Source organism: Micropterus salmoides, unplaced genomic scaffold (genome assembly GCF_014851395.1).
Source record: "Micropterus salmoides isolate LMB-PRFRI ecotype aquatic unplaced genomic scaffold, ASM1485139v1 Ms_hic_scaffold_13, whole genome shotgun sequence".
NCBI classification, from domain to species: domain Eukaryota; kingdom Metazoa; phylum Chordata; class Actinopteri; order Centrarchiformes; family Centrarchidae; genus Micropterus; species Micropterus salmoides.
Genome location: NW_024040374.1, coordinates 17,526,238 through 17,550,765, shown reverse-complemented (window position 1 = coordinate 17,550,765; position 24,528 = coordinate 17,526,238). Strand labels below are relative to the sequence as shown.

The window sequence follows — 24,528 nt, the reverse complement described above, 5'->3', positions numbered from 1 at the left end:
TAAGTCATTTTCATGATTTTTTTTTACTGAGCCAATTTTCTCTGCACATTTTAAGACACATTTGCAACAAGTTACTATACGGGGGGAAGGAACTGCAGTACAGATTCTCACATTTCAGCCTCTGCCTCCAACACATATTCCTCTTAATTCAAGGGCAGACATGTAACATGTATAGTCAGTTATATTCATTTGTATAGCTGCGTGTTAAGATTGTTTCCAAGATAAGAAAAGTTTAAAGTTGTGACATTCTACCAGTCTCTAAACTAGCAAACGCCTCTGCTCTGTAGGCAGTCGTCAAGCACTCTCCGCTTCTTCCTTCTTGTCTTTTTTGCCTTCCCCCTCCCCTTCGCCCGTGTCGCTGCCATCCCGTCGACGTTTGCGGTTGCGAGCGCTGGCCTTGGACGCCGGCAGGGACCCCATGCCCAGAACCTTGTGGATCTGACGGAAAGCAAGCAGCCGCAGAGCATGCTGGAAGAAAACAGGAGAGAGAAATGTAGCGTTGGTTGCAGTAGTCCAGAGTCAGGCAAATATCAATGTGAAATTAAATTTGCGTGGTTCTGACTGAGCAGCTGTTTCCCCCGCCCCCAGTTGTTGGTGGTTACACAAATAACTATAGCAATAAGCTCTTTAGCACTTCACAAAAAGAAAACAAACACCTGTGTCATAGGTTTCCTGTGAAGATCCCCAGTTACTAAAAGTGAATTCACACCTTCCTCTAATTCTTATAAATAAATGCTCTGTTTGGGTACCTGTGCACTGGCAGTTATGTCCTCTCTGGCTTGAAGCATCATGCTTTCCAAAGCATCTGTTGGCTCTTTCTCACAGGGGTCCATCAACCCTGGTCCATCTGAGTAAGGGAAGGAGAAGCAAATTAAATATGTAAATGTGATACAACAAGTTACTAAGGCCCCATCCACACTACTCCGTTCTAGTTTACAAATGGAGAATTAAAATGATCTCCGTCCACACCAGCGTTTTAGCTGTGTATCAGAGTTGATCTCCATCTACACTAAAACGACTGAAAATGCACATCTAGTGGCCGTTCAGGTAAACAGGGCATGAGCGTGCCGTGTAAACATGAAGCAGATGTTCTATTCTGTAGTTACAGAAGATTTGGCGAAAGAATAAAGAAATGCAGACCAGATTATTTTTTTATTTTTTTTGCATGCACCAATAACAAGCTGGGACTGTTACTGAATGTAACACGGTACTGTGGCGACGGTAAAACAGACTGGGAGTTGTTGCAAAGTAAACGGCGACATGCACAGTTCACTACAAGTGTTATTTGCACAGTACTGAATATTTTAATAAAAATACCAACTCAAAAACTCTGTCAGTAGCATTGTGTTTCTGCTTTGCATGACTTAAGACCCAATTGGAGAGCTAAGCGTGAGCGTCTGCGTCATTGTTTCTAAAGTCCTCCGTTTTTGCCCGTTTAGAAACGCAAAACGGGGTCGGCAGCGTTTCCAAACTTCTCCGTTTTAGGTCTTCATTTTCGCCGTGGACGTATCAAAAGGTCTCCGTTTATGGGGCTCAAATCATAGGCAGAAAATAGTGAATCATCCTCCTTTTAAAAAGGTTCAAGTTGATTTTGGAGCACCAGAGGGAGGCACGGCAGATAAAAACAATGTGTAACAAAAGTAATTTGAAACTTTTTGGGAAGATGTGGTGGTGACAGCGGTTGGAGAGAAAGGTCTCTTTGGTACGTTGAATCAATGGGAGGGGTACCAAAAATCTTGGATGATTTATTGACTATTCGGTGCAGTTTTCTTGCAGATCTGACTGTCCCTGAGGCCGTACCAAACTATTATAGATGAAGTGAGCAGGCTCTCAATGATGGCTGTGTATTGTATCTGTATTTATGTTCAATCTGAGTGTGTTGTTGATGTTGTGTGCCAAGAAATCTGAATGAGTCAGTGATAAATTATCCTGAAGCGTGTATGGGAGTATTCGAAAGGGGGCTGTGCCTGAAATCTATGACTCCTTTTGTTTTAGATTCATTGAGCTGGAGGTGTTATCAACACACCAAGTGATTGCTTGGGCTTCCTGCTATCTTCGTTGTTGTTGTTTATAAGACCAATTATGGCTGTGTCATCTGCACATTCACATCTCATTAACATGTTTGTCTGACCTGGTAGCAGGATGCCTGTGGAGATGCACTCCAGCACTCTGCGCATGGCTTCTCCTGGGCTGAGCGGGCCTGTAGCACTGCTGATCACTTTCTCCACCAGCAGCTCCATTGCCTGCAGGGAGAAACAGACACACTGAAATGTCTTAACTCTTCATACAACACGAGCTATTTCCTCACATATGAATCAGCATTAATGCAGCACTGATATAGCAGCACAAACATTAAGTCCGGCTCACAGGAAGTAGGCTGTGGATAAAAGCCTATTTCCTCAAAAAACAACTTCAGTTGGAACCCCTTCTGCTCACAAGCAAGCTATACCAGACTGATCACGGGTTCACCCAGACCTTTCTCCAGTGCTAATAGCGGTAAAAGTGTGCAGATAGATTTGGTCTAGCTCTGTGAGACTAGTTCAAAATCACACATACAACAATGCAAGTGCTGCATGAGTGTGAGAATATTTTAAAAAACTTCAGTAGGAGAAGGTTCACACCTCACCAAAATAAGGCAATTAAAAAATCTAATCTGAATATAACAGACAGCTGGAGCTGCTTACCCAGCCAGGCATCTTCCCCCAGGTAGGAACCCGCTGAGATAAATCTCTCAGCACCCTGATGACGATCACACAGGACTGCAGCCCGTTTGCGCGAGCCTTCAAAGATTAAGAAAAAAAAACCCCAACAACATGAATTAACAAGGAAACGGAATTTATTTTAGACAGACTGGATTTCAGAAAAGTTTACTATATAAATTAACGGGTAGCTTTAAAACCTAAATCAAACAACTTAAATCAGTATATTTGTTAAATTTGCACTTTTTTTTTTGTTATTGTGTTTCAAAAAGTGCCATTCTGAATAAAAATATATTTTCACAGAAACCTTTTAAACAGGGAAGTCACAACAAGCAGCCACATAAGAACTAACTAAATAGGCATAACATCGAATGCCACAAGGGAGTTTTTTCTCCTCTAGATGTCTGCATGTCTTACAATGAAAACTCCATTGGTTCTGGTGAATTCTCAGTTTATTGCCAAAAAGGAAGTGAAAACTATTTATTCAAATTTCACAAGCAAACACTTCTGCAATATAATACAATATTCTCTTTTCTCTCTCTCTCTCTCACACACAAGCTATAGAACTTGTGAGGGACATTTTGACGTTCAATTGATCTGTGTAACTACAACCCTGTGGTTTTCCTGCTGTAAGTCAAAATAACCGGTTGAAAAAGGTATATTCTTGTAATCACACGATAATGTCCTGAAGGGACTGAAAGGTATTTTAATTTCATGCCAGTAACCAATTCACCTCTTGTGATGCATTTACCTGAAACCATTTGGCGTGACGGAGAGCAGCCAGGTATTCCAGACATTTCTTCTTATTCAGAAGATCAGGAGGATCCTTTTCACCCACATCTGGTGGAGAGAACATGTACTAGCTGATGACTTACAGCCGCACTAATGCAAAAACCAAATGATGACTGCAGTGCATAATAAGTGTTGGTACTGCTGATGTACAGACGGTGTTCAGGAAAATTATAAAAACACTGGGCTCTCATGTTTATCTCATGTCACCAGACATTTCCTTGAATCCTTAAGTACTCAAGTTTGTTTGTGAGAAAAATGATGAGGGGAAGATATGAGAGAAAAGGCAAGTGTGTTTCTCTGTTTCACAGACATATTCTGAGAGGAAAAAAATTGCAAGAAAGTAGTACAATCACTAGCGTGTTGTTTGGAGTGTAAGGCACATGCAAGAAAGAAGGAAATCTAAGGCATTCAGAGAAAAGAGTGATCAGATTATATTTAATTCAGTTTAAAAGTGACTAAACCACATAAATACTGTTTTGTTGATTTGTTGGCTAATCAAAATACTCATCTGCCTGACTACATCTTTCTCTAGAGAGACATTTTGACTCATCAAACATAGGTGTAACTGATAATATCTACATTACATTTAGCTGTGTCATAGCCAAGGACGTGGTTCAGAGCATCCTGGTTCATTTGTGTTAACTTAAACTGGAATGTTATTTTTATTTTTCCTGCTATGATAAGTCAAAATGTGTGTTAGGAGAAAGACGCATTAAAAGACGTCATCAAGCTAATTTAAGCCTGTTTCCTTCTCATAACTCCCATTTCCTTCTTGCTATAACAGACTCTTATCACACTCTTCTCTAAAAATCTTGTAACTTTTCTCAAGTTCATTTTTTCCACAATTTCTATTTATAATTTTTAAAAAAAATCTAAATCATGTCAAATTTGGCTTCCTTCACACTACTCCCATCAAGTCCAAACAAGGGAAATTTGGAAAAGTTAAATTTTTAAGATGTTCACATTAACACTTTTAGAAACGTTTAATAAACTCAGACTCTGAGTGTTGTGGATTTCTTCTTTTTTGCATTTGACTTTGCACATGAACCTTTGATCCAAAAATTAATTTTCTACAGCTTTTTTTTAAATGGAAGGAAGGAAGGAAACTTCAAGTAGATAAGGCACAAGAGCAAAGATACTAAGATATTTTAAGACAACTTAAAAAAGCAAAGCACTTAATGTGAAATCAGATATTGTAAACAGTATGACAAAGCCTGGATTAGTAGGACTAAAAATGAGAGAATACAAAATTATGTTTGTGTCTGTGTTGGATTTATGAAATAGTAAAAAGTTTGAGGACAAATTTAAGACACATTCACAAAAATGACAAATGACAGGTTTGTCCAAAACATTCAATGTGGTTATTGATGACTGCGATGAGGTAATATTTCACATAAGCGGACTCGGGTCTTTCCACACTTTCAGTATGTTCACTAGAACTGCAGCAACAACAGAGGACATTAGCTTTCTTACAGGGGAAATACATAACAGAAACAAAGCCATTTTGAAGTCTACACTACCATACCACTTAGAATTAAAGATCCATCCTTATCATGCCTCTCAGAGTTGGGAGTTTTCATATAGCATCAGCCCCTATGATGACAGTTAACAAGAGGCTTTTGCTCCAATAAAAAGCCTAATAAACATGGGCAACCTGGTTCCTTTAATGTTTCTATTCTTAGTGGTATGTGTACAAGTGTGGTCTTCAGATCAGCCATTGGCTTGCCTAGGTCTGCTGATACAGAATTAGGGGCACTGATCAACAAACCCAAACAAAATTAAAAATAAATAAATAAAAGACAACGGATGCAGAAAACATTCTTACCATGTTTTCCAAATGGGAAAAAAACACATTAAAATATTGACAGTTATTGGAGCAGGCGGAGGAGTGTTTGCAACACAATGATCTTGAAAATTACCTTCATTGTTTCATGTTGGGGGAGGTAATGACACTGGATTTACGAGTGTCATCTTATAATTCTTTCAGTACTGATCATTGTGAGGTGGTAACATGACACTCCAACACCTTTTCATTGATAATGCCACATTATGATGCAGGGATGACAGACGAAGGAATGGGAAGTCGCTGGACCTCAAAATCCCCTCATAGGTATCATGGCCAAAATGCAATAAGAAGCAAAGTTTGAAAATAAGGATATTTGAAGAAATAGTATCACCATTTCAAACATTTTCATCCCTGGGCATTATCTGGACACTGATCATCACTTCAGTCTATTATTCTAGCTTCCCAAAGGTTTAATCTGAGCATGTGTTCACCAGATAAACACACACCCTAGAGGCACAGAAAGGTCGGAGAGCCCGGCTTTTGATTCCCATGTTGTGGAAAAGAAATAAAGAAATTGGGGACAAGTGTAACTGCAAACAAATGGGGGAAATGAAAAGAGTGGGACAAATGAATGTGCAAGTTCATTCTTATTTGAGGGTCTAAAGAAAAAAAAACTTGAATGTGGGCTTTATTTAAAAGTCCCACCTCTCATTTTGCGTTGTAATTTAGGCTGCTAAAAGGTGGAAGGGTGGAGCAAGGGATATATATATTGAGATATATATATAATAAGTGTATTACATACATTGCTTACATTTGGTTGTCTGGTACTGAAAGCTTTGGCTTCTCTAACCTTTCTCAGCCGCTTTTCCTCCTGCCTGCTTGTCCTTCTCAGCAGCAGTGTCCTCCCTCATCAGCGGCGAGGTGAGAGAAATGGTCACCTGCATTTTGGGCTCCTTGCTTGAAAATATCACGATGTTCGCCTCCTCGGGGTGAGCCTGCACCTCATACTGATCTTCAGAAAATGTCTGCCGGTTAAAAGGACACTTGGGATTACTCACTACAGAGGAGGAGGGGTGTAGGGGCAAAGAATAGCCTTTGTTTGGCATGGTTACAGGGCAATACTGTTATGCTTTCAACCCTGGGTTGTGCAATTTTTTTTTCCCCTGAAGACAGTTCCCTTATTTAAACAGGGCTGGTAACATTACCATAGAAATATTTCTCAACAATTCATTATATCTTTGTAATTGTAATGTCTAGGAAAGCAGTGGGACCCCATCTCACTCTGTAGGATTCAGGTGTCATAACCAGGCAGTGAATCTAAAGATCAGTCAAAAGCTTTAATTAAACACTTATTACAACTAAAGCAGGAGGGAGGAAGAGTGGGGAATTACAACACATCACAACCTTGCATTTAGTGTCAATCCTCTGTCTTGTGGTGCCTTAAATGGAAATGGTAGTTAAAAAAAAAAAAAAAAAAAAAGTTTTTCCTCTTTAGGTTAGCGGCGGATCAGTCATTTGTGAACAAAGAAAATCTCCCCCAAAGCTAGAAACCACACAGTATTTGATGTAGTAGAAACCTGGAAGTCCTCCAATAAGAGTAAATAACAAAAAGACAAAATTTATACTAAAATTTACACAAATCATCTTTACGGAGTGGCATGGCTGTCAGTCCTGAACCACCAAACATGAAGTTTTTAATCTACAGAAAGAGTGAACCTACACTGACTTTACTCTCACAGTTAATACCTGTGTGGAGGACAAACCGCTGTGTTGGGGCAGCTACACATGTTCACCAATGATAAATGAGCTGGTAGTGGAATATTTCAGGTTTTGTATTTTGGTTGCTAAAAAGTCTCTATAATAAAAGCATTTACAACTGAAAACTTCTTGTTCCCATTTGATTTGTTACATATCTATACAGTTTTTCAGTATCCAGCTCTTACGACACAAGTCATAAGGAAGTGGATGACAAAGAATAATTTCCTCTTTTTAAAAATCTACTGCATCTGACAACGTGATATAAACAAACTACTACTAAAACTGGCAAAGGAGGCCTTTTTCCTGCCATTTCTTTGTCAGGATTTAGTTTACAGTTTGTCTATAAGATACCATACGCAGGTGTATGTCTCAAAATCCTGTAATCAATATAGATAAAAACTTTTAAATTTAAAATGTGTTGTGAATTCCGGGTTTACCACAATTCTTCCCTCCCTTAACCTCCAGCAGCTTCCTAAATTGGGTGACGTTTTCTTACCTCCAGTTCCTTGGGCAGCTGCTTGGCAATGCTCTTCAGTAAAGAGATGGTTGGTTTCTTAGCAGTCAGCAGGATGAGCTCGACATTTCTGTCCCCACGAAGCAGCAGGCCTTTGGCCAGGATGCCCACCCTCATTACACCTTTTAGCAGCCGTGCTGAGTTCTCAGTACTGTCAAGAGAGAAACAGAAGACTTTTACAAACAATTCAGCTAAAGCAGTTTCTTTTGCAGCAACTCGGACCATGATAATCTCAATAGTTTTATTTATTTATCATTGGCTTTTTTACCTGACAACACATCTGAGAGACATGTGATACTTGTCCATTTCCCAAGATTCTGTTTAACATACTTTATAAGGGCTCATTTAAGGTGTATTGGACAGTGGATAAGATGCATGCCTTTGTTGTGAGAGACCCAGGTTCAATTCCCCACTGTGACCACGTCCACCAAGTGTCCCTAAGCAAGATACTTAACCCCTAGTTGATGCAGAGGCGTGCGACCTCTGATATAAAATAGCAATTGTAAATTGTTTTGGATAAAAGCATCAGCTAAATTAAGCGTAAATGTATTCTATTGACCTTTGTTCATTTTAAAGGTTTTATTTCATATTTATTGTCTGTATTTGTTAGTCCTGTTTTCAGGTATTCCTACTCATCAATAGAAATACTACAAAAATTCCTATATCCACATGTCACAAACCTACCTTATAATCAAAGGCTTCATACCTTTGCATCTTTGTGTAGCTTTTCAGTTAGGTCAAAACGATAAAACTGCTTTTAGGCTTCAACTATCTTAATCCTTGTTTGCCAAGAGAAAAATGTAAATTATCTTCCAGAAATCTCTCTTAATTACCCTTTTTCATCTCCTCCTTCAGCAGCAGCAGCGGTAGTAAGAGCTGGTATCTCCTTATCCAGCAGGGAGTCTGACACCAGTTTCAGGGCTCTCTCAGAGTGGGAGACAATCCTCTGAACAGCCTGCAGCTCTTCTTCTACTGGGTAAATGGTTGAGTGTTTAGCCATGATGTGACGGTCATCGGGAGAGTCTGGCCGACGTACACACGTCTTAAGGGAGACGGGGGGGTAAAGTGGTTGATTACACTTAGACTTCAACATGTTTGTTTGTAGTTGCTGTTTTTTTGTTTAATATTACACAAAACAAAGAAAAGATCTGCAACTGTGACACTCACCAGTAGAGGGGGTACTGGCATACCAGGGCGGCTCATCAGCGGTGGGGGAGTCATTCTGCGTCTCTGCTCCCCCCAATACATCTGCTCCTCCTCCATCCTCCTCCAGTACATGTCCTCCTCATATCGCCTGCAGGAGAGGGGAAGGTTTTTAATGTCATTCATTAAAACTCATTTATTCTCAATATTATGGCTGTCATTAAAAGTACACAGCGCCAATAAAAAAGCACTTGATCAAAATATTTACTACAATGTACTGATCATATCAAAGAATTATTATACAGATGTTTTGTGTCAAAAGCACTGAAGGGTTACAAAATAAGCATTTCCTCATGTGACAACAATTAAAGGGTAACTTCTGTATTTTTCAACCTCAAACCTATTTTCCCATGTTTGTGTGTCTACATGACTAATTGGGACAATTTGTTTTTTTAAAATGGTCCAGTATTTAGTGAGAGCACTGCTGCTGGCAGCAGCAAGACAGGACTGCAGCGTAATCCTTGCGAGCAATTGAGCCCCGTCAAAGTACTAAAGTGCTTGTTTGTAACCAGTGACTGACTCAGGTTGTCACTATATTGCCCTCTGTGGTCTACCACTGCCAAAGATCAGTTAGTTTGTGTTTTTGGGTGTTTTTATGCCTTTAAAACAACAAGTCCTACAATAACACAAAAAACACAAACAATCTAACTGAGGCAGAGGTATACTAGCAACTCCCATGTTCTGCAATGTAAAATTTCTGTTTTGATCAATGCAGTCTGGTGGCTTTGAGAGCGATATAGTATGTTTCTGGTTAAACAAAAAGGATCATACTCTTTCAAAAGGATCATCTCTGTAGGGATCCTTTCCACAGTGTTGTCAGACACTTGAAATAATATAATAAAATAAAAAAAATAATAATGTGTGCCTGTCAGTGGCAAAAACAAGCACTTTAGTGGACGTACTTTCACAGGGCAGAATTTCCCGCAAGGATTTGGTTGCTGACTGCAGCACGCTCACTCAATTCGGGATCAATTTAAAAAAAAATGTCCTAATTAGTCACACAGACATGGGAAATAAGGTCCAGCAGAGGCATGGTACATCAAATGTTTTATTGTACATGTTTAGGAAGCTTGCTGAATTGGCCCCCAAACTGCCTGTACAGTCTACATGATAAAATCCTCACATCTAATCTAATTAATATGACCTTCCTCTGGCTGTTGAGATATTGTATTTTATGGAACATGCAAGAAATCTCATGTGATTGACCAGTGTGAGGCTTTAAATTCCCTTTTTTCCCCATGTGTATATGTGTCAGACTAACAGTCAGCTGGTAAATTTAAGGACTTCCCCTATACGGATATCACCTATATGAATGAATCTTCCTCATCTTTTCCTTTTAAGTCTGTTCTGTGCCAACCACGGAAAATCGCAAACGTAACGTGTGGGAACAAATTTAGGTTACTAACTTTGGCCATGAGTCTGACCTCATCTCCATGTGCCAGCGCTGCTCATCGTCTCTCTGTCTCTTTAGCACCGCCTTCTGCTTCTGCTTCTTCAGCTTGCTCTCCTGCAGCTTCCTGGCCCGGTTACTTGGCTTGATCTCCACAGGAAGCTCCGGGTTCACTTTCTTCTAAAAGACAGAGGGGAGGACAAAACCAACGTAAGAGCAATGTAACAAGAACATAATCAAAGTCAGTGCACATGTGATCCTGCATGTTATCAGGCCATTCCCACACTATTGCAGGTAAAATTTCCATTTGGGCTTCCACCCACTCTAAGCTGGCATTTAACCCCTAAAAACTGATCAGAATGACAACCTTCAGACACAAGCTCAAGTCGTCTTTGCCTCAGCTACTTTAAAAAGGTGCCCTGTAGAGTTTTGATGTAAGCAAACAAAACTTATGTTTACATTCAGTGTAACTTATTTGTGTATCCATGAGGTCAAAGAAACAAGTTCATTTCCTTCTATTTCAAAGCATTTTAAAATCAGTATTGTCTACAGCCATGTTTAAGAGCTTGTAGTCTTCCTCCTCCCTGCCATTGCTGATGTGTTATTGCCACCTGTTGTCCAGTGAAATAGCGTGACAACATTGGTAAGACTGAATAGTGTCACCTGCATGTGCGTCCTGACATGCCCCGTTTTGCTGCTGTATAACCAAAAGAGGAGGAGAAAGAAAGAAAAGAAGTTTTCCTATTGTCTGTATTTCACTGTGTGTTTTGGAAATCTGAAAACGCTGCTGTTGACAGTTCGTGTAATCTAAAACACCAAAAGCCTTGAAAGAATGCATCTCAACCCTGTTCACTGTGCCTCTCTGGATAACCAGCCAAACAAGAATAAGCCCAGTGATGCATTCTTACTTTGTATTGGAGTCTGTGCCTTCTTCCTTTCAGGTGCATGTCTTTAGCGTTGGGGTCGTTGAAGCTACACTCACACAGTTTACAGTGGAATCGAATCACCTTGCCATCATCATTACGTACCTAAAAGACAGTTCAGGTAAATACACATCATGCAGAAAACAAACGCAACATAAATGATCTTGGAATTTAATTTTGTTAAAAAGACAAAAGATTTTATAAATAACTACAATAAAACTCTTAGTAGAATGACACATGAAAATACTGGAGAATAAATGTGGTTTAAACACCAATCTTAAGTGTATGTACTTAACTTTAGTGAGTACTTAACAGATTACAAGACGGTATTAAGACCTTGCACAAATCATCACTGCTACTCTGTTCAACTCAACAACAGAGACCTTTAAACAAAATACATAAAACTCTTTCTAAAATTACTCCAAACTATTTTTACTTTATACTTTATTTGTGATACAACTGTTTTTAATTTGCATATTAACCAACATACAGGTGCTGGTCATATAATTAGAATATCATCAAAAAGTTGATTTATGTCAGTAATTCCATTCAAAAAGGGAAACTTGTATAATGTATACATTCATTCCACACAGACTGATATATTTCAAGTGTTCATTCCTTTTAATTTTGATGATTATAACTGACAACTAATGAAAACCCCAAAATCAGTATCTCAGAAAATTTTAATATTACTTAAGACCAATACAAAAAAAAGGATTTTTAGAAATGTTGGCCAACTGAAAAGTATGAAAAGTATGAGCATGTACAGCACTCAGTACTTAGTTGGGGCTCCTTCTGCCTGAATTACTGCAGCAATGCGGCGTGGCATGGAGTCGATCAGTCTGTGGCACTGCTCAGGTGTTATGAGAGCCCAGGTTGCTCTGATAGTGGCCTTCAGCTCTTCTGCATTGTTGGGTCTGGCGTATCGCATCTTCCTCTTCACAATACCCCAAAGAGATTCTATAGGGTTAGGGTCAGGCGAGTTTGCTGGCCAATTAAGAACAGCATGGCCCTTAAACCAGGTACTGGTAGTTTTGGCACTGTGTGCAGGTGCCAAGTCCTGTTGGAAAATGAAATCTGCATCTCCATAAAGTTGGTCAGCAGCAGGAAGCATGAAGTGCTCTAAAACTTCCTGGTAGACGGTTGCGTTGACCTTGGACCTCAGAAACACAGTGGACCAACACCAGCAGATGACATGGCACCCCAAACCATCACTGACTGTGGAAACTTTACACTGGACTTCAAGCAACGTGGATTCTGTGCCTCTCCTCTCTTCCTCCAGACTCTGAGACCTTGATTTCCAAAGGAAATGCAAATTTTACTTTCAGAGAACATAACTTTGGACCACTCAGCAGCAGTCTAGTCCTTTTTGTCTTTAGCCCGAGACGCTTCTGACGCTGTGTCTTGTTCAAGAGTGGCTGACACAAGGAATGCGACAGCTGAAACCCATGTCTTGCATACGTCTGTGCGTGGTGGTTCTTGAAGCACTGACTCCAGCTGCAGTCCACGCTTTGTAAATCTCCCCCACATTTTTGAATGGGTTTTGTTTCACAATCCTCTCCAGGGTGCGGTTATCCCTATTGCTAGTACACTTTATTTCTACCACATCTTTTCCTTCCCTTCGCCTCTCGTGCTTGGACACGGAGCTCTGTGAACAGCCAGCCTCTTTAGCAATGACCTTGTGTCTTGCCCTCCTTGTGCAAGGTGTCAATGTTCGTTTTTTAGACAGCTGTCAAGTCAGCAGTCTTCCCCATGATTGTGTAGCCTACAGAACTAGACTGGGAGTCCATTTAAAGGCCTTTGCAGGTGTTTTGAGTTAATTAGCTGATTAGAGTGTGGCACCAGGTGTCTTCAATATTGAACCTTTTCACAATATTCTAATTTTCTGAGATACTGATTTTGGGGTTTTCATTAGTTGTCAGTTATAATCAAACTTAAAAGGAATGAACACTTGAAATATATCAGTCTGTGTGGAATGAATGTATACATTATACAGGTTTCACTTTTTGAATAGAATTACTGAAATAAATCCAATTTTTGATGATATTCTAATTATATGACCAGCACCTGTATATTACTCCTCCGATATACTGGTCGGCTGTAAATAAAGCTAACACTGTAATCGCTTTTCTTCTCATTTCCTGCTTACCTCCTCTACGTAGTCATGTCCCACTGGTTGGATGTCTCCCTGACCTCCAGCTCTGTCACCATCCTCATCGTCACTCTGAGGCTCCATTTTCTGAGCTGACTGTTGTATGGGCTTCTCCACCTTGGCAGCCACCACCACTGCTGCTGCTGTCACTGTAGTTGCTGGAGTGCTGGCAGGCTTATTGGCTATGCGGCAGGAAAGATATTACAGATTAGAGTGTTAATTTAACAAACACTACATGCCCATTTTTTTTAATAATAAAAAAACATCTATTTATAATTGCAAATTTCTCCCACTAGTTCTATTCCAAAGGCTGGTTAAAAAAAACAAAAAAAAAAAAACACAGGTAAGTTACCATTCAAGGTCTTACAGTTACAGAAAATGCATCTTGAAAAAGCACTGTCACTGTATGTGTGTTAACCAGCAGTTATTTTAGTTGTTCTGACAGTTGCATCTTGAAGCAGAGCCATATTAACTTTGCGCATAAGCCACATTAATGGTTGGTAACACTTAAGTGTGAGACTGAAGCTTAAATATTCAAAATAAACCCACGCATTTGATGACACAGCACAGCAAGCAAACTCAGAGAAGCAAAATGTTGTAGTTTAATAACTTAAATATGTTGTTATCTGCCTATTTGTTGGAATAAACAAATTCACTTTGACTTCTGTTCAAATCATTTTAAATATACTTATTAAAGGTTCAGTGTGTAAGTTTTAGTGGCATTTAGAGGTGAGGGTTGTGAATTGCAATCAGAGGCTCACAGCGCATTCACGTTGTGAAGTCGTTATCTGACTTCAGTGTGTGGTCATGTGCCCTTAAGCCGGAATGTTGAATCAACACGGAAGCTACTAAGATGTGTTGGATTAGCATTATCAGAGCATGTAAACTACACGCAGACATCTAGTTCACTTTACATGGACAGCAAACTATTATAACCATATTACAGTTTTGTAAAATATATATGCAATTTTGCACAAATCAAAGTTCTGTGTACTTCTTTATGTCCCATGTACACGTTCTCTTTTTCCTTGCGGGAAAAATAGATTCTGATTATTTTGACACAACATGAATGCACCAGTCAAGTCACTGCTCACCCCTTTCCAAGCGAAGCTATGGTGGCCAAGACACTGTCAGCTCTTGTGCTAAATGATACGCGTGGGCCTCCATTTGTCCAAATTTCTCTTCTTTTCATACTTCTAATAAACCAGACGACTACTACCACTAACATTAATGTCATTCTGGAATATTACTTCTTCTTTTACGTGATTAGCGTAGTGACACAACACGCTCTAGAGTATACACCACTGAAAACACAGTTATGTTTATTATATTGCATTTTTTTCAAAAGACCCTCCGAAGTATTACACACTGAACCTTTAAGTGCTGCTATTGTCTTTAAATTGCATTTAAACTTCAGCATTTTGTTGATTGAGATGAACAGATGACTATGTAATCCTAGTCAAACTTTCATATCATTACTGTTTAAGACTAAAAAGGAGCCAGTATACTTCGTTGGAACTGCTTGTCGAAGGGTCAAGTAGCTTCAGACACCCCCACCCACACCTTTCCTGGAGTAATGGAAGCTTTGTCTGACCCTTTCTGTAACTTTCCGAAACCAAGAATCCAACATTCACACATCCACGTCACGCTGTGAATGGTCAGCTGTGCAGGGGTGAGAAAGGAATCAAGGTTTGAAGTTTTTATTACCATTTATTTCAGTATTCGTGTGAACAACCGAGTGAAGCACTATGCATGTCTTCCAGGAGTGACTGTCTGAAAATGTGCACCACTATCCCCATTTTTAAACGATACGTCTCTCCCCTCTCTGACGGCTGACTTTTCACTCCACCGCAGCTATACTACAGAGGAAAACATTTATATTGCACTAGTAGTTGAGCAGTAGTTATTCAATATTAAATGGGTCAGATGGGGAAAAGAAAGCATCCCTTATAATCTACATAACAAATCAACAAACTTACAAATGACAGTTATTTTGGAAGGAGCTGGTTTCTTGATTGGTGCTGCTGTTTTGACCATGGTGTTTACAGCCACCTGTTTGGGTGTTGCAGTGGGCGTTGAAGTGGTTGAGACAGAGACAGGAGTGGACGTCGAGACTAGAGGTTTCCCAGCTGTCGAGGTTGTGATAACTGGAGCAGAATTCACCAACACTGGCTCAGTGGAAGGTATAGGTTTGCCCAGCTTGGTGTGAAGTTTCACCACCTTTCCAAGGTTGACAAGGGAGACAGAGGGAGGTACAACCATTTAAGTCTGCTGAAACCTAATCCTATCTCAAATCCCTGGGGCAGGTTTTGTTCCAAGACTTGGCAGCTAAGATGGAACATCACATGAGTACACCACAGTCATATCCAATAACAAAAGCATGTTACATCAATATCTTCTACAGCTGCCCATATTTTCTTAAACAACAACAAATATTGAAACACTTGATGATAAAGACAAAAGCATCACAGCTGTGCTAACCTTCTGGTGTTTAGCCCCACGAATATGGGCAGCGTAGGCATCCACTCCGGTGCAGGAGACATCACATAACTCACAGCGTAACTGAGTCTGGACCCCTCTGGGCCCATTGCTGGTCCCCGTTTGCCCCCCAGATTTAAGCACTGCCTCCTTTTTCTTATGCTTCTGGCCTTCAAGGTGCTCCCGGTACGTCTGATGCAGTAAATAAAACCAGTTAGCAAGATGAAGCTGCACATACAGAAATAGCCATACTTTACCATACTATACCATAAATTTTCATTGTTTTTTATTCTGTTTAAATTAGGGCTGGGCACGTTAATGTGTTATTATTGCCGTGACTCGTTAATTAATTAACACCGATAATTATTTTATCGCACTTTAACGCAGTTTTTAATTGTTGCTCACTGGCTCTGAATAAACATACAGTCAAATCACAGGTCAGGAGGTGTGGGATGTTGATCAGCCTGCAAATCACCCACCCAAACAAGCAGTGGAGGGAGGCTTTGGCAGACTACATTGGATGCAGCGTGTGGGAGAAGTAGATAAACAAAAGCAAGACAAGCGATCAAATGCCATAGCGAAGTGGACAGCTACACGCTGCATGCTGATAAGTATGGGGGAAGATGTTGGTCTTAGGAACGTTCTTAAAATCACAAAGTAGTCACTTGGCTCCTCAGGGTTGCTCCCCGCTCCTCAGGTGATTTCCGAAAGTAAACAGCAGGAGCTCTACGGATAGTAACCCTGACAACGGCTTCTGTGCGCTACACAGCTGTAGCCTATTTAACAGTAATAGATTCTGGAAACTCAAATAGTGAGGATCAGTCTCTCTTCTAATGATTTGTGCTGTGCATTGTATACAAAAAGTTCAAGACAATTCAACTCCAGCAGTGGGTGGATGTGCGCATGACGGGAACGCGCCTGCTTGCCTGTACGCCTTGCGCTCGACCACTTTACCTTCACTCAAGGGACACTTGCTACTGAACATAGACTGTTTATGCTGGTACCTGACAAAAGAAAAATGTTTCTGCAGATTTTATATGTTAACCTGTTGCTCAGAAGGTGCTTGTTATGATGTTATGATCGTGGCTCTAGACTCTGATGGTGACTTGTTTTAACAAGCTGGATAAAAAGGTAATGCCCTGGCAGTGGCAAATAGCTTTGGTTCTATATTTGATCACAATAATGTTTAAAGAGGTGGTATTATGCTTTTTCCCTCTCCTTTATTGTAAATGTAAATGCTCTGTACTTGTATAGCGCCTTTCTAGTCTTTTCAAAGCGCTTTTACACTACATCTGCATTCACCAGTCACACACATTCATACTAACACTAACATTCACTCCGCCAGGGGCAATCCGCCACATCGGGGGGAGCCAGGGATTGAACCGCCAACCTTCCGATTAACGGCCAACCCGCTCTACCTCCTGAGCCACAGCCGCCACATTGAGTTATATATCTTTTTCTGCATGTAACAGGTTTGCAAAGTGAAAAAGCTCAAAGTCCAGCCCAAAGGGAGTTCCCATCTCCCACAGAAAGCTCTGCTCTGAACTGCTTGAAAACAGCTCGTTTGTAGTCCAGCCCTTCACTTCCTTTACTTGTGACGTCACAATGAAAACGTGTCATAAAGCTTGCCAAGCGGCTAGCGGGGTCAGGCACGTCCTCAAACCAAGCTAGTCTGAGCGGAGGCCCTTTGGCTCGACTCGCCTTTGTTTGGTTTTCCAGTGTAGAAATGTTGTACATGCACCTGCACCTGCACCTGCTTCCAGCTACTTTTTTTCATTTCACCTCACCTCCTTCGAGGTTCCAAGCGATCTGAGGGATACTAAAATGTAAGTGAAAACAGGACAGACTGCTGATTGGTCAGAGAGAATATACACTATTCACTGCATCATCATTGCGTGCGCCAGACAGAGGCCAGCAACAGAAAGTTTTATATTTTACAATTTTCGTATGGAATTTCATCACTAAATCCACTTCTGAGAAGTTTTGAGGTGAGAAATCAGCTGTGTAGATTTCGAATATTGACAGTTTTACGAGAAGTGATGGCGGAACAAAAATGTGCTTGAATATTTTCGGAGTTGAGGAGCTCCGCAAGTGGCTGCGGGGGAAGCCTGCGCCAACCCGCGGGAGGAGCGTGAGGCCGGCCAGCCGCCTGCTCACGGAGCCCTCTACTCCCACCGTCACACAGACCGCTGCAGCAACAACGGCAGAGGAAAACACAGCTGGAAGGTTTTCATACCGCTCTACGTTTTAACCGTAGACTGTATATATTTTCAAAGCTGTGTGGATCGCTGGTGTGTGTGTCGCATTGAACATTCGCGGTAGTTGTGTGTGGCGTCGCTATGACGACAATCTACGTACTATCGTTGGGTACTATCTGCAATGGAAAACGGAGCAGGGCTAGTCGTGTCTATCGATTTGCGCTATGGTAGCATTTTACGATCGTCAGAACACCGGCAACAGTTCAACATTTAGTCCTGATGGTAAGATGTGGAACAATGATGTTGTGGACTTGTGAGTAACTTATACCATCTGCTAGGTTACGGTCTCAGTCTGAAGCGGTTTTGATTTGGATCACACTATCTTGTTTCTTACAACCCACCCTTCTCTGCTTCTGATTGGCTAGTAGTCCTTACCTGGGAACTGCACATGTGCAACTCCCAACAAAGATTTTGTACAAGTAAGATGCATCACTCTGCAGCTCAAGAGCAGAGCGTACAACACATAGCGTGAAAAGAGGAGCTGCAGCAATGTGCAATATGAGAAAAATATGGTGTTTTTTCAATATTAAACCATGTAAACCTGTTCTAGTACAACCCCTAAATAATATTTATCCTAAAAATGAGCATAATACCACCTCTTTAAGTTTTACAAGAAATATTTTATTGCTACTGTGTAAAGGGAATACTGCTGGCACCTTATTTGTTTAAAGTGTTTGCAAACCACATGTTATTGCATTTTTGTGTATATAGCAGTACATTTAGATTAAAAGTGCACAATACACTACTTTAGAATTCTTTATTCAATTTCGCACATAACTATGCGATTAATCGCAGAAAATCATTGGATTAATCGCAATTAAATATTTTAATCGTTGCCCAGCACTAGTTTAAAGCAGTTCTCATACAGACATTAAAACATGTACTCAGGGACTTAAATGTTAATATAGTAACATATTTCTCCTTGTTTTTTTGTTTGTGTCTTTCACAACTCTAATGCACACAAAGCTTTTCATGTTCAAATCTCCTACCTGCGGGCCTGCACAGCTGATCTTGCAAATGTCACAGTAATGCAGCTGAGGCTGCTTGGGAGGCCCTTTGGGCTTCTGCAGCTTGTTCTGGTGAAACGTGGGTTTTTTGTAGGTGTTTACGGCCGGAGCTGTCACCATGTTGCTGCCCGAGTTGCTCCATGAAGAGCTTGTCAGTTGCTTGTGTGGTGGCTGGATGGGGGGCTGGGGTTGTTGCGGCTGCTGGGGCTGTTGAGGAGGAGGCTGCGGCTGGTTGAGAGTCTGCTGGGCTGGCTGGTAATAGGAGGGAGCGGATGTGGAGGTGTAGCCAGTTGAATCATAACTGGAGTAGCTAATGCCTGAGGGTGAGAAAGCAGCAGGAAGACAGCAAGGACAGAGTGTTAGAGATAAGAAAAGCTTACAAGATATGGGTCAAACAGCCAGCAGTCATGCAAACAATAAGCTGCACTTAAAAACCAAGGAGGAAAAGACAATCCCAAAATCTTCTTTGACAACGTGAAGAAGAAATAAGAAACTCAAGCTTCAATTAGCAAGGTATCAATGTTTGTACACACCATAAAAAGGTTTCATTTGAACTGACGCAACATGACGATCATTGGTTTTGAACGTAGGGGTGAATTTTTGACACGCAAAGTTGTGCCAAGTATAAACTGCTGCACAAAAGAAATGGTTTGCAGACCGTTGTGAGCCAAAAAATTATAAAAAAATTGTTACTGAGTGCACAAGATATCTAGCTAGCTCTTCAAAAGACTCTGTATTAAGTGAAATGATCAACAGTACTGAGAACAGAATGCCAGGTGGGAGTAAATTGCCAATGGTAGAGAAAATAAAAAAAGTTCGGGAAGCAATTTGTATGTTCCCGGCTGGCTAGCACGTTAGCTTGCAAGCTACTGCAGTTCACCTACCAGCCCTGCGAGTAGTCACCATGCTAAGATTAATTTTGCTGTGCCACTATGTTGTTTGACCTAACAATAACACTGGCTTCAACAATAAAAAGAAGAAGAAATGTATCAGCTATTGTGTGGAAGTAAATATACTGCAACAAATTATCACATACATACGCCCTGTTTCATACTGCAATGTTTAAAAATTATTACACTGAAAAAAATTATCGATGCAACACTTTATCTATATCTCTTTTACTTTGTATATCGAGCATCTTGTGATGTTTCCTTTGGGATGAATAAAGTATCTAATCTCTTGACTTACCTGAGTAGGTGGTGGCTGCAACAGTGGAGCCGAAGGAGGAGCCGAGGGTGTAGGATGAAATGGGTGTGGGCGGCTGCTGGACACTGGTGGACACTGGGTAGATGTTGTAGCTGGTAGACACGGCACTGGCAGGCGCCAGAGGTTTCAGGGCAGTTATCTGCCTCTGGGGAGGAGGAGGCTGGCTGTACACAGTGGTGGGTGCTGGACTGTAAGCGCTCTTTACTCCCACTGAAAGAGAGAGAGATGGAGGGGAAGGGCATCAGAGTGAGGAAAGGAGAGAGCAAAAGAGATCTGAAACATCCATCGATTCCTCTAGGACTGCCTGTCAGAGAAATTCTGGTAGAGCAGGACAGATTCTCATTTCACAAGCAAATGGTCAGCAGAATCATTACACACACCCCCTTCAAAAGTGCAATGTAAACAATACCAACAGGTGAGGACACAAATCCCCCAGCAAGACTGAGGGTTGTGTGTCACTGTTAATTAGAAGAAACACTTGTTATATAACAGTCAACAATAATTTTGTGAAACTGACATGAACAGTACATCTCTAAAGTTCTATTAAGCATATAGCATTTTGTTTCAAGATCTCACATAACATTGTCCCAGTAACAGACAACATTCAAGGTTGAGATGTACAGTGTCATGCATATATTTTAAGGGAGAACCGTGCTTTCCTCCATGGTGCCATTCCATGAGCACCATTTTCTTTCTGTATTTTTCTTTCTGCTGAGACATAAATTGCGACCTCAGTGACTGAGATATTTAGAGGGTTCCTTAACTATAACCCAAGGGTTCTCTTCCATCTTTTTAAATCTTTTTTGCCATCTTGCTTCCACTGAAGTGCTCTGAAAGCACTTGTGAATGAGCGATGGTTCACATCAGCTGGTGAAGAGATGAATGTCAGTAAATGGGGCTTTGTGTCTAGTGTACTGGATTTTAAAAGATGTATAAAAAAAAAGAATAAAAGAAACTTCTTTGTTCACTAGGGTGTTCCCTGGTCATATTTTATGAAAGAAAAAGAAATTAAAAATCCTCCATTTGAATGAACTGATAAATCAGATTTATATGAACTGAAGCAAAGTCATTTGTTACATGTGTATTGAAATGTAATAATTACATATATCTTTTTTCATGTTGACTTTTTGAAGTACTATGCTCCGGAGTTATTGGAAATGTTTGGATCACATGAGTCAAAAACAATCATATGCAGCCATCACCGGAATCTAATAAAATCATAATATTAGTGTAGCCTCATCTTTATCTGCAACTGTGCAAATACAAGGTTTTAACAAAATCAATAGACATTCAAAACAATTAACAACTGTTGATTAAGAATTTGAATGTCGACATTATGACTGAAGCTTTGAACTATTTGGCACAGTCCTATTACCAACCAAAAATACAGATAGTACTTGCCATGGTGAGCCAAGAAAAAGTATCAAAATTGATACAGAAGAACGAGAGATATCACCTTTTTTATTCCAGGCATTCTATTTCCTTGTCAAAAATTGGCGCCAACATTAACCACAACGCAACTTAACGGCAGTCAGATATTTGTGTGTGTTATGCCTGAGCCGCTAGCCCCAAGAAGAAAAGAGTAGCGGGCTACAGAGGTCTGGTAACATCACTTCTTTCTAACACCAGAAATTTTTATTACTTGTAATCTTCAAACGCCAACAGACACTGACTCAAGTGACATCACATGTGGTAATTTATTAGATTTCGGGCTTTATACAACCGTTTTCACATAAGAAACTCCCTGAGACCTGTAAACAGATTCTAGTGTATAAAATCTGTGGAGTTGCCCTTTAATATTTAATAATCGGCAGCCCTAACAATGATTGAAACTTGGGCTGCAGGATTTGGAGAAAAAGTCATATTACGATTATTGTAGACAATATTGCAATTTGCGATTCGATTATAATGGCACAAATGGTACTATGAGTCTACTTGCTGGATTATCAAGGAAAAGTTCAACGATATTTATAACAATAACTAGTAAAACAGAACCAAGGGAGCGTGTTGCTCTATAGAGGAGGTGGCTAGAAGGTGCAAATATTGGCACACTGGCACGGCTAAATCTACATTAGTCTACTGCAGAGGCTCTATCCACAACCTGGAGGAGGAACTAGTATACATGTGTATTAGTACAATATTATAACATTAAATAAAGAGTATAATGTTCAGTTAACAGTATACTGTTAGTAGCCTATGACAATTATATATTAATTATAATTTCATATAATAGTATACTATTTTACAACTAGTTGAATATTAAATCCAGTTACAGCAGTTTCATTTGTGTTTTTTTTTTTAATTTATTTAATCATTGTACAAGAAAAAGGCTCTACATTATTTGTTAATGCTAAAAACTAATTTGTCAATAATACTGTTCAACATTTGAAAGTTTTGTAGCACGCCGAACCTTTAACGTGCCGCTCCATCCAGGCTGTGAAATCCCAGTTTTCTTCTGTCTTACCGCTACAGATGCTGACGACGTTACTCTGTCTCTGTCACAGAGCGACCAGACCACAGCCAGATAAATGACGGCGCTCCGGTGGTGAGTCCGACTATATTCACAACGATTAGCGGCGGAGCAGGGAGGTGGGTTATGGTAGGTTGTTGTCCTAAAAAGTTACTCGCACACTGCTCATAAATAATTTTTCTGATTGTACATAGGCCCATCTGTTTGTAGAGGCACATACGAGAGCCCGGTGTGGGAGTGGATAATGAGCAGAATGCAGCGCACACACAGAAGAGTGTCTCACACGCCATATCTGTTGTGTTAAATCGCACACGTTTTGCGGTTATGTAATTGCACATGACGACATCGTGATTACGATTAGATTAATATTGCAGCCCTAACTGAAACTTTGGACGCACCATGAGTAAAATCAACTGACTCACCTGTCTGGTAGTAATTCTCTGCCGGTGTCCTCTGAGCTGTAGCTATACTCGTCTGGTAGTACTGTTTATTGTCATAGGTAGTCACAGCAGCAGGGCGCCCATAGCTGTAGTTGTCCTGCTGGTGTTTACAAGACAGCATTTAATCCAATTGTAAAACAGTACACAAGAAAAGCATAGATATCAACATTGCATTAAAGCTAATGTGTGTAAAATTCAAGCATCCTTTACATTCTGATGGCATAAATTTTTGATTGTAAAAAATGAGACTATCGCAATGAAAGTTAGTACAGAGGCGGCATACATTGCTGTCTGCAGTGTCTTAGCAGCTAAAACACTATACTACACTATATGACTCAAAACACATTTACATAACATCCATAATGACTACATCATGGTATAAGAAATAGCAGAAGCAGAAAATAAAAGGGAAGCAAAATGAGACTGACCGTGTCGGAGTACACCTGGTACGTCTGTGGGGTGGTGGTGGGCTGTGGAGGCGCTGGGGGTTCTGGCTGCCTGTAGGCATAGTCAGGGGGGGCCTGGTGGCTCTGATAGGCAGGGTAAGGAGCAGAGACTACAGGCCGGGCTGCCTGGACTGGAGCTGGAGCGTACGATGCAGTTACTGCATGAGCCACAGCTGGAGCCTGCTGGACACTGTAACTGGCTGTAGAGGGATGGGAGTAGGCCGGGGGAGGCTGGGTACTGAAGAGAGAAGGGAAATTAAGTGAAGTAAGAAGGTCAACTTCAAAAAACTGCTTCCAGAGGACATCTTCTTGAACAACATTAAACTTCAGAGATGTGAGGCTTTACGGTGGGTAAAGCTGGAATGAAGCCATGTTACACCCGGAATCCACTGACTCCGTCTACAGCACGTTGCGGCTGCGCCACAGTTTTGATGCGTCCATAGCCCACTGGAAGCATCTCAGAAGCGTTTCAACAGCGGAGCATGTAGCTTGCCCCACGTTACTGACTTGTTATTAATTTGTCATTTTCATGCTTCTACTACCTTCTTCACAGCTCTATGTGACCCCGTTCGTTCCGTAAACTTCAGGCTACATTTCCCACAGGGAGCATTTCAGAATCAGAGCGTTTTGCCTGCCTGATTTTGCTGATATGTTTAGAATCTGTTGATTTGGTAACACTATTTGCATTTTGTGCTATGATTAAGTAGGCTACGTAGTTAAATGATTTCCTTTTGTGTCAGAGTCAATGGATTTTACGGGCTGGAAATGCAAGAATTGAAAGAAGTTGTTGAAAGAAAATATCATTCATAATAAATAGTCAAAAGGAATAAAGGCATTGAGGCTGAAGTCCTCAACTACAATGTAATAACATTATTTCTGTAATTTCAAACAACTGACCCTAATACCTAATTAACAGGTGGACAATGTAGGCTACCTTGAGAAACACAAACAGTGGGATGATAATCAGTACAGCTGTTCGCAGTTTATCATAATAATTCATGCATAT

At 40.5% G+C, this 24,528-nt stretch overlaps 1 protein-coding gene across 4 annotated transcripts in view; it reads right to left on the bottom strand.

Moving 5' to 3' along the window:
• The window catches only part of zfr2 (zinc finger RNA binding protein 2), a 30,261-nt gene that overhangs the window by 1,216 nt on the left and 4,517 nt on the right, over window positions 1-24,528 (bottom strand). The window contains exons 2-19 of one of the 4 annotated variants that reach the window (XM_038715889.1): window positions 23,505-23,760; window positions 23,059-23,176; window positions 20,149-20,376; window positions 18,943-19,277; window positions 15,699-15,887; window positions 15,197-15,437; window positions 13,215-13,399; window positions 11,051-11,170; window positions 10,159-10,322; window positions 8,717-8,843; window positions 8,383-8,591; window positions 7,532-7,700; window positions 6,128-6,302; window positions 3,451-3,539; window positions 2,685-2,780; window positions 2,132-2,243; window positions 750-847; window positions 1-468 (exon numbers count right to left, since the gene is read on the bottom strand). The exon at window positions 1-468 is cut by the window's left edge and continues 1,216 nt beyond it. In XM_038715889.1, the coding sequence (XP_038571817.1) occupies window positions 295-468; window positions 750-847; window positions 2,132-2,243; window positions 2,685-2,780; window positions 3,451-3,539; window positions 6,128-6,302; window positions 7,532-7,700; window positions 8,383-8,591; window positions 8,717-8,843; window positions 10,159-10,322; window positions 11,051-11,170; window positions 13,215-13,399; window positions 15,197-15,437; window positions 15,699-15,887; window positions 18,943-19,277; window positions 20,149-20,376; window positions 23,059-23,176; window positions 23,505-23,760 (3,085 nt within the window). In that variant the 3' untranslated portion in view covers window positions 1-294. The remainder of the gene's footprint in view (window positions 469-749; window positions 848-2,131; window positions 2,244-2,684; window positions 2,781-3,450; window positions 3,540-6,127; window positions 6,303-7,531; window positions 7,701-8,382; window positions 8,592-8,716; window positions 8,844-10,158; window positions 10,323-11,050; window positions 11,171-13,214; window positions 13,400-15,196; window positions 15,438-15,698; window positions 15,888-18,942; window positions 19,278-20,148; window positions 20,377-23,058; window positions 23,177-23,504; window positions 23,761-24,528) is intronic. The other 3 variants (XM_038715891.1, XM_038715890.1, XM_038715892.1) reach the window with 3 other exon arrangements.